The 13,845-nt window shown below is 44.0% G+C and overlaps 1 protein-coding gene across 2 annotated transcripts; it reads right to left on the bottom strand.

The window, feature by feature from the left end:
- Positions 1–159: 159 nt before the first annotated feature.
- Positions 160–13,094, bottom strand: leng8 (leukocyte receptor cluster (LRC) member 8). Of its 2 annotated transcripts, none has more exons than XM_042106064.1 (15): positions 12,764–13,094; positions 11,345–11,483; positions 11,024–11,200; positions 9,716–9,793; positions 9,163–9,580; positions 8,767–8,941; positions 8,163–8,333; positions 7,763–7,990; positions 7,308–7,460; positions 6,897–7,191; positions 6,503–6,604; positions 6,335–6,403; positions 6,085–6,214; positions 5,611–5,818; positions 160–5,385 (listed from the first exon to the last, which is right to left on the bottom strand). In XM_042106064.1, the coding sequence occupies exons 1-15, from the start codon at positions 12,802–12,804 to the stop codon at positions 5,223–5,225; spliced, it is 2,547 nt and encodes an 848-aa protein (XP_041961998.1). In that variant the 5' UTR covers positions 12,805–13,094; the 3' UTR covers positions 160–5,222. The 2 variants fall into 2 exon arrangements, with proteins under 2 accessions (XP_041961998.1, XP_041961999.1); XM_042106065.1 differs by having other exon boundaries at positions 11,033–11,200.
- Between the last annotated feature and the right edge of the window lie 751 nt (positions 13,095–13,845).

Here is a 13,845-nt window from a genome sequence, read left to right as displayed (position 1 = left end):
TTATTGTCCCCACACACTCTCCTTAACCCAGTAAAAAACATGACCTGATAATTCAGTCAGAACTGAGACATTAGGAAATTAATACAATTGTTTTATATTATGTTTAAGTATTTACTGAAGTTCCATTAAAATCCCAGCTACAATGACATTAACACCGAATATTTTCTAAACTTCCTTTATTTCTTGTTTGAAGAATGAACGTACATATGTACAGTATATTAATATTTACAAAAAACAACAGTATGAAAACTATCCAAGTCAGGAGGAGGATCAAGGAGTTGTGTTTCCCATGGGAAATAACATCCTCACAAGTTCCAAGGAGTCAGCTGCAAGAGAAACAGGGCACCAAAGCAGCACAAATGCCATACTTACTACTGAGAGAATGTGCTAGTAGTACCAACATACAGTTCAGCAAAGACTACTCAACACATACTCCACAGAGTGGGAGCGGAAGGGGGAGAGGAGAGGACAGGAACGATGATTGCACACAGGCCCAAAACAGCATGAAGACAGAAAGAACGAGGAAGTAACAGAAAGCAGGAGAAAGAAGATAGGAGGGTGGAGAAAATTCACATGACTAGACATGCTGGTTAAGATGCTTGGACAAAACCACTAACAGAACACGACTAAACGGGGGGGGGACAAAAGAACAGGGTTAGTGAAACAAGGGGCTGGAAGCAGCTTCACTTTCTTCTTTAGGGAGAATGAGTGCAGTTAGTTAATGGCAGATGGATTAACTTCACTGTGGTGGTAGAAATAATGGCATGAAAGAGGGAAATACAAGGGTACCGAATGTAAGCATTTCGTTTAAGGGGAAAAGAACACGTACAACAGAGGGCAGGGATAGTGGGTGTGCTCCAGATGAGGTGGGAGCGTGTCAGCTAAGGGGAGTGGAGGCGGACTGAGGGAGTTAATGTCACAGATCACAATTACAGACAGCAACCAACAAAGAAATAAAACACTATAACATAACATTCTGCCGAAAGAAAATAAAGAGCCTGAACAACTGAATGTAGTTGAGAATGATCAACACTAAAGGAAACAGGTTTAAACATCTGTAGAGTACTGTATGTCCAGATCGATTATGCACCACCAAAATACTGAGGGTTTTACCCAGATGTGAAAAAAAAAGAAAAAAAAAAAAAACCAAAATCAACAAAATAAAAATTCCTTCAAATAGGGTGAATTTAAGTTCTAATTTGTTGTCTCAATTGAGCTACTTAATATATTAGCAAATGGAATAACAATGGCAAACCACTACCAGATGGGGTAAGGGAAAAACAATGGATGCAGACACTTCTGAACAAACAGTAAACACTTTGTCTGACTGAAATAAAAACTTAACATAATAACCAACAGCATTGCTCAGTTTAATTCAATGTCTTTGAAGCTACAGGTACACAACAGTAGCTGGTTGTTAATTGGCAGTCATGGTTACGGACTGGATAAGAGAATGTAGTGTTTTAGTTGGAAACAAGATCAAACAGGACACAGACAGCTAACGGCATTCACCAAAACACAATCTTCATGTGCAGAGGCATTTAAGATCAATTAGCCTGAAAACATGGCAGAGACTTAAGCTGTTGGTGCAAGTCTTCCAGTGCCCACAACTTTTTCCAGTTTTCCTCTGATGCGTTCTCCCCCTTTTATTTCAGAAGCCTCCTTTTGCTCCCAAAATGCAAAACTGCAGAGACAGAGAACAATCTTGTAGTAAGTATAAGATCAGTGATGGATGAGAGAGAGAGTGTAGATGGAGAGTAGAGTAGAAGCCATACATTTAGAACACAGAGTACTACGTTCTCAGCAGTGCATTTACTTTTTAAATGTAAAATGAAAAAAAAATAAATAAATAAAGCTAAAACATCATAACTTCTCCTGCAAACTTGCACAATAATGATGGATATGACTTACTAACAGAAGAAAAAGAAAAAAAATCAGTACTACTACCAATTTTTATAATTGACAAAATTGACTCCAGTGGATAGGGGCAGAAACTCTTCAAAAGTCTTTTACATACATTGTATACACCTGCCAGGTATACACCTTCACTTAACGAGGAGTGATATTTCATGTAGATCAGTGCCATTTGCACTCTACATAGATGAATGGATCAAGATGGAAACCCCACCAAACACAGCTTATTATCAAACGTATCAAGACAAGAAAGCAACAGCAGGTGCTTGTTTGGTAGCATTAAACCAAATCTTTCTCTTGCCAGTCAGTGAACCATATGCTTAAAAATATTACACTTCTAAAAATTGAATGAATAATGAAGCAACAAAAAAACTATTTGTTGTAAATAAGCAAATGTGGCGACAGAAAAAAAGAGAAAAACTTAGAAAGAGGAAAAGGGAAAGATTAGGTATAGGTGAATAACCAGGGTGACATGGACTGAAACGTCCCAGTGGCAGGGTGTGGGGTGAGGGGACTGACAACATGCTACTAAACAAAGCTAGCTTTTCAAAAGGACAAGAAAAAGATTTGGTTTATTGAGAAAATAAATCAACATTTTATTACAATCCCTGTAAAGAAAAGTTAGTCTATAGGTGGCATTATTCACTAGGAGTGCTGCTGGTTGATCTCAACATTATCCATGTAGGACAGGGTCAAAGTCTTTTATCGTTTTATCACTGACACTTGTCACATGACACGAGTCATCAAAAGGCTGCCTGGAGCCCTAGCAAGTACAATCTCTGATTGGAGCTTCAGACCGGCAGCAGCTCCAGTCGTTTCTGCTAATCATTACTAAAAATGCAATATGAGGTCCGAGATGACCCATCTACACCAGCACAACAGGAGCTGCTTTAGGGCTGACCCACCAAAACACAGATCGTCACATCATTCTGCTTCATTCATACACTTACCCTCTAAAAATAAAGGACAAATTAAAATACAAAAAGAAAAACAAAACATTATGTACACTATTTACACTTCTAGAACCTGTGGAGGGAGCTTTACGACAGTCTGACTCTACGTGGCCAATTACACCGTTGGTCCTGAAAGATGGCACTGAATGAAAAGTGAACTATTTGTGGGGACAGACTCAGTTCTGCCAGAATTCTGTAGAAACTGACCAGCAGACTCTTTACAGCAGATTAACATTTCTAAATACTTTAAATACTGTTCAAAGGGTCTAAAGTATTCACCAAAATAATCTCAAATTAGCAAACAGACAAACCACTACAACCTTACTTCATGAGGAATTGACAAGATATAAATGTAAAGTGTTAGATAACAATACTGGTCCTTACAATCTTCTGTGAGTCTGAACAGACTAAAAACCACACTATCTAAGCTTTGGGATTGGACACTCAATTCATGAATTTTACTAAATGACCAAATTAATTGGGGTATAATTTTGAAAATATTGTTCTAAATACCAAATCTAATTACAGTTTAATTCTGATATATTTGCAATGGTTAATACTGTAGTTTGTTTTGTGGGCATCATTTCAATTCTGAAAAAGTTGATTAGAAATTCTGACTAGCATAAAAACAGCACAAGCACATCAGAATACTTGCTGCGTTGTCATCTGCTCCTCTTCTCTCAGCCAGTAAAGTCCCTTTCTCTCTTACCAGACATACATACATACGTACATACGTGCTTCGTATCTGGAAAAGGGTGAGGTGTTGTGGGGAGTGGCATACACATACAAACCCAAAGCCCTCCAAGCTTGTGCCTGGAGCTGGACGTCACAAACCCGGTAGGTAGAGGCCTGGTGATGGACAACAGCTACTGGTGGCAGCTGGTGCCACACTGAGGTGTGCCACGCCTGGTGCCACCTGGGGGATGGCGAGGAGGCCGGCGGCCTCTGGAGAGCTGCAAAGGGTGGCAATCGGCATCTGTCTTCTACACGGGTGGAAAACTTGGGCTGCCATCTTAACGCGAGGGGTGGAGATAAGCCTGATCACACTTGCTAGGACTGTGGCCTATGATGACTTGCAGCAGGACGAGGGTGGGCGCTCCTAATTGACTGTGGCATCTGCGAGGGGTCTAGATGTAAGTAGGTAGCTGGCTGCGTGTGTGTGAGCATGTGTATGAGGGAAACACATCTCCGTTAACACTTCATCCACAGCTACAATCAAGAGTCAATGCTTAGCACCAGCTGTGTGACTTGGCTAACCTAGCTCACTTTAAATAGGGGAGTGAGAAGTGGACAAGCAAGTGATGGATACCCAATTTTCTCAAGCTGTGACACCTGGTTAGAAAGGGGCCTTTTTTTCCCCCATGTGGTACGACTGGGTGGGGTAGAGGCTCTTGCACCAGGTATGGTATGGCCCACTAGCACTAAAGGCTAGCTCCAAGCCTCTTGGCTTTCTCAGTCAACAAACAGCTTCACAGATCACAAGGCAGAGGACATGGGGAGGGGGGGGGAGCACAGTGGAGGGAAGGGTGAGAATAGACGACACCCCCCCACACCCCACCATAACATGGCGCTGGGTACACTGTAGACATCTCTGAGAGGGGGTGTGCGGGGCAGGTTAGGGCATACAAACCACCATCTTCTTCACACTGGCTATGGAGCTGCTGCGGCCGAACATCTCTGCGAAACACTGTGGGACAAAAGTCTCTGTGGGCTGGGCGGCGCACATTGGATCACATCGCCAACAGGAAACAGGATATGACCTTTCACCAGACACTCTTCTCTTGGGCTTGCTTGCTTGCTTTCTTTCTTTAGGCTGTGGAGGGCTTTTGTCTTCTCTTGAGCTTTGAGGCTGCTGGCTTGAAGGGGAAGAAAAAGACATGAGAACAGAACACTGTTAGCGTAGCAATAGTGTTGCTAGGGAGCGCTGCCACCTGGGAGACCCTGACACTGGCCTGCCTCTGGCTGCCTGTGCGCTAGGCTAACCTCACGTGCAGGCTGGGGAGAACTTGAGTGTGCTTGAACGCATGGGCCTGTGCTATGCAATTCAGTCGGAGTCTGAATGGGTCGTTATGGGTGTGTGAAGTCACTGCTGTGATTCCAATAATGAAGGTGCCTGATGAGCATGTATCTGAGGTGTTGGCTGGTGAGAGATAGGCTTGGTCAATACCAGTCTATCAGAGACAGCGAGAAGTCTGCCTAACCATATCTCAGAGTGTATGTGTGTGAGACTACGTCCCTTCCTTGCCTAGGCAGTGCTGAACTAGGTCCCTTATATAGCCTTGCCATCTTTCCTTTGGAAAGCGCTCACATTCTCTCCCTCCTTCCCAGGATCCCACTCCCTAAGATCCCCTTAGATCAGGAAGCAGCCAGACCAGCTGAACTGGCTTTGCAGTCTATCTTAGTAGGGTCAGAAGGCAGGTAGGACACCCCGAGACCCGTCAGAAAGGCCTGGCACGTGTCTAAAGAATCAAAGGCCAGGCTAGACTGCACATACTCCACCGGTACTGACGGTCTGAATCTGTGGAGGAAACAGGGGATGCAGAGGGGAAAGAGAGAGAAGACAAGAAGGAAATGTTTAGCCTCAAAGTACGAAGAGCCAAAAGAAGCACAAATATGGTCATATTAATCTACTTGGACAGATTTCTGTTTAATCTAGTTGGACAAGTTTCTGTAATATGCCCTAAATCTGTTTTCAACCACAGCAGACATTAGGAGAGAATCGGAGTCTCCGTGCTTCACTCACGTTTTGAGTATGGCCCGGAGTGCCAGCTTCCTCTCTCTCTCTAAAAACTTGTCGATGAGGTAAGGCCCCATGCGCGGGGCTTTCCGGTAGAGCAAGAAGAAGCGGTGGTAGTTTCCGAGGGCCCAGGCAGCACGAAGCGCCAGAGCGTGAGACACATACATGTCTTCTCGTAGAGCAGGGGTCAGGTACGTCAGTTCAGTCGTCAGGTCTGAGGGTCAGACACACAAGTCACTTCACAAATCCAGCTTCAATATTACTAAGACAATGTTTTTGTTTTCTATTATGACCGAGCGGTCAGAATGACCTGTTCTGTATGAGGTTTATCTACAATGAAGTTACCAAAGCACTCCATTATCAAACTGCTTGCTAGAAAAACACACAGCTGTTCCATTAACCTTTCCAGCAACTGTAAGCACAAGCCCCTCTAAGATCAGGAAATAAATAGAAAGCCACAAAAGTAAAAGGCAAACTGACCTCCAGAGTTTTTGGTAAAGATGTAGTAGATGAGGCGGTAAGCTGTGAACTCGCCCACATTCTCTGAAGGGCAGTCCTTGTACAGGGCCTTCAGCTGTGTCTGGCACTGGTTGAACTCCTCGTGGTCACCCTGATGACGAAAAACAGCACACACACATTAGTGTCTCCCCCTCAAAATGACTCACGGCCCCTGTGTTCCATTTGCCTGGTGCTTCCTAGCCTGACAGAGTTGGTTTCTGGGCAGTCCTACCTTCTCAAGGGCGATGCGAGCGTGGGTTTCGTAGACCTCTACAGTGAAGTCCGTTCTCACACCCTGAACCTACAGGCAGACAGGAAAATGAGTCAGACATGAGGAGGTGCATTATGGGACTTGGGATTGTAATAGACGGATGATGGCTTTGTGTAACAAGGGACTCACTGTGAGGTCCTGCCGGATGGATTTCATCTGTTCGCAGGCGTACTGGTAATCCTGTTTATTCTTCCAGTGGGCTTTTACTGCAATCAGAGACTTCCTCAGAACCTTCAGAGGAAAACAAAACCATCTTTACAAAGAAAGGATGACATACTTAATCTTTTAAAACAAAATTTAAAAAAATAGTAGTAGTGACAAGAGCACTGATTTGAAGTCCAACACTTGTGCTTCTTTATATTCCACAAGCTGAAGCACACCACCAACCCCAAAAAACACATCATTCATCACTCATTCAACAGTAAATACTGTTTTACAGACATCATAGCGGTCTATGGCTAATCCATAACATACCACCTAATAAACTAGACTGAGGTTGGCTATGAAGTGTTCCAAGACTTACCGACACCGGTCTGACGGTGGAGGGGTCTGGGGCACAGGTGAGGCGCAGGTAGTTTTTGGTGATGTCCTGGCAGGTACCCACGATGGGGCAGTCCTCCCAGCTGAGGCCCTCCTGGGTGGCGTTGGGCAGATCAATGGCGTTGATGTTCAGCACCAGCGGCTCTGTGCGCAGCTTGGTGTGGAAGCGTGCCGCGCGGCTCTGCTTCTTGGCCTCCCGCATGGGGTCGTGGAAATCCAGACCAGCATTACCGCCTTTCCGCTTCTTACCCATTCCCATACCAGAGTCCTCGGCGTTCCTGGGAAGGGAATCCCAGTGCTATTATATTTTATACCACACAAACTCTGTGATTCCATTAAAGCTATGACTCAAACATCCAACATGGCTTCAGTATATAGCTTTGGCTGTTCTTACCTCCTTCCTCTGTTGGCTCTCCCTCCTCTTCCTCTTCCGCCACCGCGGCCCCGATCCCGATCATTACCGCGACCTCGCCCACCTTTCTGGTTCCGACGGGAGATCTGTGGCCGGTCACTGGAGAAGCTGCTGTCGGACTGGGAATCGGAGTCACTGAGGGGAGAGCGTGCCAGATTCACTGAATGTGTCGATGTCCCCCTCACAATACATAACACTTCTAATTAGGTAGCTTATCTGACACTGTCTGAAAATTTCCCCATGGCAATGCAAATGACCTGTGCTTAAAAACTAAAATGATTACAAAGATTCACAATCACAGACATGATGAAGTGGTCTTTCTTTAAACCACAAAGCCAATCATACAGTGTATGTGCACTCTCTGGCCATCCGCTAGGCTATTAAGCTTAACTGACTGCACCTGGCTGTCCTAGGGATTCTCTGGTCCTCAGTCTCACCTGCGTCTGCGTCGGTCCCGGTCGCGATGGCGGCTGTGTGAGGGGGAGGGGGATCGGGAGGAGGAGCGCGAGGAGCTGGACGAGGGGCTTCGCTGGGTGAACACGTTCCTGTAGTGTCCCAGGCGGCCTCCGCCACCACGGCCCCGCGTGGCTCCACCTCTGCCCAAGGACATGTCCTGGTTTCGCTGAGGGGGCACCGCCTCCCATCGGGACTGCTTGGCCTTCAACCTGCCAGACACACACAGACAATCCAACACTTAGGTTAGAAGAGAGAAGACAACATAATAATCAAATAGACAGATTCAAAACCCAAAAGTAAAACACCACAAGAACCAAAATAACATAAAAAAAATGCCGCAGAACTATGAATGAGTGGAGCCAGAGTCGGGATGGGACTCACTCTGGCAACGGCTCTCTGGTCCAGTCAATGGTGTAGGCGGAGCCGTCCTGCAGGCGACCCTGCAGCACCTCCTTCAGCACTTTCTCAGTGCGGTCCTTGTCGTCCTCGGACTCGCAGGCGGTGAAGCAGCGCTGCACGTACTCCTTCATGGCCTGGGGCCAGTCCTGAGGCCTGTAGAGGGAATGGAGTAGTAGTTACAGAAGCTGCTCTAACTAACATTCTCTAACAGCTATGTGACCGAATAGACCTCATAAACTGAAGATTGTCCAGATAACATCAAACTCTCTGGTCACTTTACATCAAAGCAAGGGAATATCTGCTTAAGCAGTATGACACATTGTACAAGATCAAAGGTTATGACAGGACAATGTGCACCGTTTCGATATCAAAACAAAGCTTGGACTGTTAGTAGCATTTCAACATATCACGATATTATCGCAAAATGCTTGCTCTTGTTTAGAGCTTTGCCTGTCAACAGTGAACATGATTGCAGTCTAGGCCTGATAAACGGTCTCTGCTTGCCTTTACTCCTTCATGTGGAATGAAATCCAAAACACCACTCCCTATCTCATTACAGCCAAGACAAGCTTCCATGTTCACCCACCCTTTCTGGACACCTCCGGCTGTTGTGGCCGTGACCGCAGTAGAGACTGACGCAACCGTAGTTGCAGTGGCGGCAGCCACTGCCGAGGCCTGCTCGCCTATTGGAAAGCTCTGATTGGTCATTACGTATGGGCGTTTTGGAATGTTGAACTTCATTCCGACCGCTCCAGGAGCCTCTGCAGACGACAGAGAGGAAATGTTACAGCCACAGCACACAAGAGACTGAAACCCAGCAATCAAGTCATTCTTTTCACACCAACTAAGGTCAAACTAGTAATCAGAATAAGCCTAGGCTATATTTACCATAAAACCACACAGGAGAGAACTCACAGAATGCTTTGCATTTTATAGTTCCTTATATTCAAGATATTATCTTTAACATGATGGCAGTACTTACGTTTCATTCGCTGCCACATTGGCTGTCCTCCTTTATTGGCATTGTTAACATTGTTGGGCTTCTTGGCTCCTTCGCCCCGCCCTGTGCCACCGTATGGCCCTGATTGGGGACCCTGCTGCTGTGTGTTGGCTTGGGAGGCCTGGTAGCCCTGACCCTGGTAGCCCTGGCCATAGCGAGGCTGGTTGTGGTTGTAGTTCCCTTGGTAGGGCATGGCTCCATTGGGACTGTAAGGGGTCTGGGAGGGGGGTGGAGGGTACTGGGAGTTGGGGGGAGGGGGAACGGGAGGGGGTGGAGGGGGAGGGGGCTGCTCTGAGGTGGTGGGGCTTTGAGGGGGCGGCAGAGGGGCGGAGGTGGGAGGGGCCTGTGGCTGGGAGGGGTAACTGGAGGACTGGTCCTCCATCATAGACATGGCAGGAGGCTTGACCAGTAGGAGGAAATTTTAAAAAATTAAGCAGTTAATTAATTCTTCACTAATACAGTGAGCATGTGAACTTTCAAATCGTCCACTACAACAACCAGTAAAAAACAAATGATGCCAAAGAATAACTGTTACCTGTCCTGTTGGGGTGCTGGGTGGCTGGTACGCCCCAGGAACACCATACTGACCCTGAGGATAACCGGCTGCAGCATACTGAGGAAAGTAAGCACAACCATTTCACACACAGTTCTGAATCTGAAAAATCAGCTTAGATCTGCAATCTAACACTCTTTATATATCCAGTTCTTTGAATGTACAGACTACCCACTAGGAGACTTGTTTTTACCAATATTGTGATTTAATATGCGATTATTTTATAAGCTTTTTATCTTCGGTATTATTTAACAAAGACAAACAATAAATCATTCTATAGTATAAACAACACATTTTTAGATCAATTAAACATAAACTGTTATTTCCTAGAGGCCAAGTTATGACGACATTAGGTGGTGCATGAATTGATATGAATGACATTTTATTTAGCTACTTCAATCAGTTGAACTTCCAGCCTTGTAAACATGTAATAATTATCATCCTGTGCTCATCATGCCCCCTCAAAAAAAACCTATGCCCCCTTAGTAGGCCTTAAATACATGTAAATGACAGTTCAGCTTGATGTTCACTGAAGGTTATCAACACCACAGGACAAATTAAGTTCAAAACTCATGCATGCAAATGAACTGGTTTGTTCTTATCACAACAAAGTCAATCGCAGAGATAAAAAAAAACCTCTTTAAACAGGCAAAGTTATCAGTTGTTAACAGCATGCAAGAGCCTTAGCTGGCAAACTGATTTTAGAACACAGATGGGTTGGTTAGCTGCTTGTCAACTAGGCTACTCAGGGATAACATTAGGCTATTAATTCATTAACTGTGACATGAAATGTTAGCGCCGCCAATTGGAAATCGCCAATAGTAATAGGCAGTTGGAGAAGTAAACAAAATTAGCAGCGAAAGTTGCTGCACAGGTGAATGGCGGATATGTGTAGCCTAAACAGCCGTGGTGTTTTAATAATCAGCTGGCCCCTGAGTGATGTGTAAACGATGCAAGGTCTCATGCTAAAGTAGTAAAGCTGCACAGGCACCCTGAGTTTCTACCTTTTTGGAAGAGACTAAGGCCAGATTAAAGTAGAATTCCGGCGATTTATCACATAGATCTCTATTTCTCGAGGTCACCGAACATAATAAAATAAACATGGCCCCAAAGTGTAGCACTGTAGCTCTAGCTGTTGGCTGCAGCAAATCGAGCTAGTGAAAAACTTCCTTTCGGGGTTTGTTTTGGTACTGACAGTACTCAGTGACCTCGAGAAACAGATCTATGTGAATAATTGCAGGAATTCTCCTTTAATTATCCGATTTTACTACACATTTAGCACACACTTACCGGACTTACTGGAGGAACAGGATGGTAGTAGTAGTTGTATGGATATGAACCATACCCATACTGCTGGTTCGGTTGTTGTGGGTACCACTGGAAATACTGTTGTTGTTGCTGCTGCTGCTGCTGCTGTTGTGGTGGTCGAAGTCCAGCCGAATCAGTTCCCATCATATACTGCCCGGCCTAAAACACCCACAAAACATATCACAAAAGTCAGCCCTGTGATTCACATTCACCGTTTAAATATAGGAACTATGAGAAAATTAAACAAACCAAGATAAACCACACAAAATATTACAAAAGTCACCAAAACAGTGATTTTCTCACCTGTGTGTTGGTGGAGTTAGCCTGCGAGGTTTTAGTTGTGTTCTGACTCTTGCTGATGGAGGCAAGGGCCTGTCTGGCCTTTTCCCACTCTGGATTCTCATGTACAGGGGGATCTGTGCCTGGGGCACCAGCAAATGGCCTAAACAGAGGAGAGAAACAAGGTTTATACACATCTACCCATCCAAGTAATCCCAGGCCTTGTACTAACTGAAAAAGCAATATCAATATCTCCAACATTAGACATAGGTGGAAATAAATTTGATGGTGACGCAAACTGGGTATTTAACTATGCTAATTTCACATCATTTTCTTGAATTTCCCCTTGGGGATAAATAAAGTATCTATCTATCTATCTATCTATCTTAATTTTGGTTTCCAGCCAGGTTGTATTGTCTTTAAAATGTTTTGAGGGGGCCAAGCTGAGATCTGTAGTACAAACTAAACTGGTGAGGTATTCATGGAATTTTGATGACCTAACGACCATGGGATGTTTTGGAATATGCTGGAATGAACTCTTTATTGGAAATGTCTTTATCATCATGATACTGCCAAAGAATTTGACACAATTGGCAGACAGGCCTGTGGCGTGTCCTGTCAAGTCAAATCTGTCAGATATACTAGTTAACGTAAAAGTGTATCAGAGACGGTGCCCCTGTAAAGTCGCCAACTATGAGCTGTTACATTACATTAGATGTAACCTAACGTTAACGTTACAATATTTCTAACTCGGGTGACAGACAGATTCTAATAGAAATGTATCGATATGGACCTAACGTCAATAAAAGTTAACGTTATAACAATGACTTCGTTCTAAACAATTTCGCATATATTGCTGTGCAGGTGTTTTATTGCACTGTGTACTGTAAATGTGTCAAAATAAGAAAATACCACATGACCAGGGTAAAGTACACTAAATAAGGTCAACATCGACGTAACGCAACCCCAACCAGTAATGCTAACTGACTAGCCATTTACAAAACAACATATTTCTGTGGCACAAATACTTTAGCACGCTAGCATTAGCAAACAGCACTAGCTTTTCGGTATTGTTGAACGTAAATTAATTTTAAGTAGCAAACGTTAGACTCTGAAACCTGGCTAGTTTACTTATGATGTAATTACTCGGTATATACACACTTCAGTCAGAGCAACACGTTAAAATGAATGTTACATAAGCCTTAAGTTAGCAGCCCCGAGTTCAACACTGTCGATTAACATTTCAAACTCCTTGTACGTAAGCTAGCTAACGTTAACGTTAGCTAATAACATTATCGCTACGTTGCTAGCTAATTTAATGGCATTTTATCTATCAACTACCATTTAACTATTACATGCGGTGTTGATTGGACATTACAGTGGTTCGTTTTACACAAATATAACTACATGCCATCAATAGGAACAAAAACAGAGGCGTCATACCAGTTAGCTGGAGGCGCAGACTGCGTTGTATTCGCCGCCATTTCGCCACTAGCAAGTTAGCTAACTAACGTTAGCCTGCTAAACTTAGCAGTTGGGATTTTTCAGTCTGACAACCTAAAAATATCACGAGAAAACAATCTACGCTTAAGACAGCTTGTATCTGAATTCGTCGAGGTAACCGAAATGTACTGTTATATCGAATTCACATATATTATCTTCTCAGTAAGTTATTTGAATTATGCCATCTCCTCGGTCGTTTTCTGGACGTAAACACAGAGACCTAGCTTTCAGCTTCGAGAGAACGGCACTATGAACAAAATGGTTGCTAAACGTGACGAGGGGTTTCGAGATCACTGTATCCAGGATGACTGTGGGCGTTCCTATCGGTGGTTCCAACCAACCAGTCCCATTAAATGCTAGAACCATTTTTTGTTGCAATTTAAATTAAATGTTTTTACGCGACAAAGCAAAAATAACTATTGGTAAGATACTTTAAGTATCTAACGTCCTAAATTTAGATTGTGCTTCGTCATTCGTTATAGGCGCTGGGCAAAGCAACTTCTCACTGGTTTAGTGGCCTAGGCCTACTGGGGAACACTAAAATAAGTGTCCTCTTAACTGGACCACACACACGACACATATTTGAAAGTCATTAAGTTTCAAGTTAAAGTTTTATTGTCGCGTATACTTTGCAGTAGACTATAGCGAAATTCTTGTGCCAAAGTTGCATTAGTGGAAGGAGGGGTAACACATGGGGGACCTTAAATAAAGGAAGTTGGAAAAGGACTACCACACATAGCCAAACTCCAAACATGCACACAATATGTACAGCCATAAATATATATATATATATATATATATATATATATATACGTACACCGACACACACAACCACTATACTTGCATGCTCAATAGCATAAATAAAACCTCATGGACATGGGACATACATTTAGGATTCTGACAGCTTGTAGGAAAAATCTGTCTCTGAATAGTGTGGTGTGGGTGGTGCTCCGGAAGCGCTTGCCAGAGGGAAGCAGAGAGAAGAGAGAGTGAGCTGGAGAGAGAACAGAGCATGAGCGGGA

The sequence above is a fragment of the Alosa sapidissima genome, chromosome 10, assembly GCF_018492685.1.
Source record: "Alosa sapidissima isolate fAloSap1 chromosome 10, fAloSap1.pri, whole genome shotgun sequence".
NCBI classification, from domain to species: domain Eukaryota; kingdom Metazoa; phylum Chordata; class Actinopteri; order Clupeiformes; family Clupeidae; genus Alosa; species Alosa sapidissima.
The sequence above is the reverse complement of the archived record's forward strand: the minus strand, read 5'-3'. Positions and strand labels throughout refer to the sequence as shown.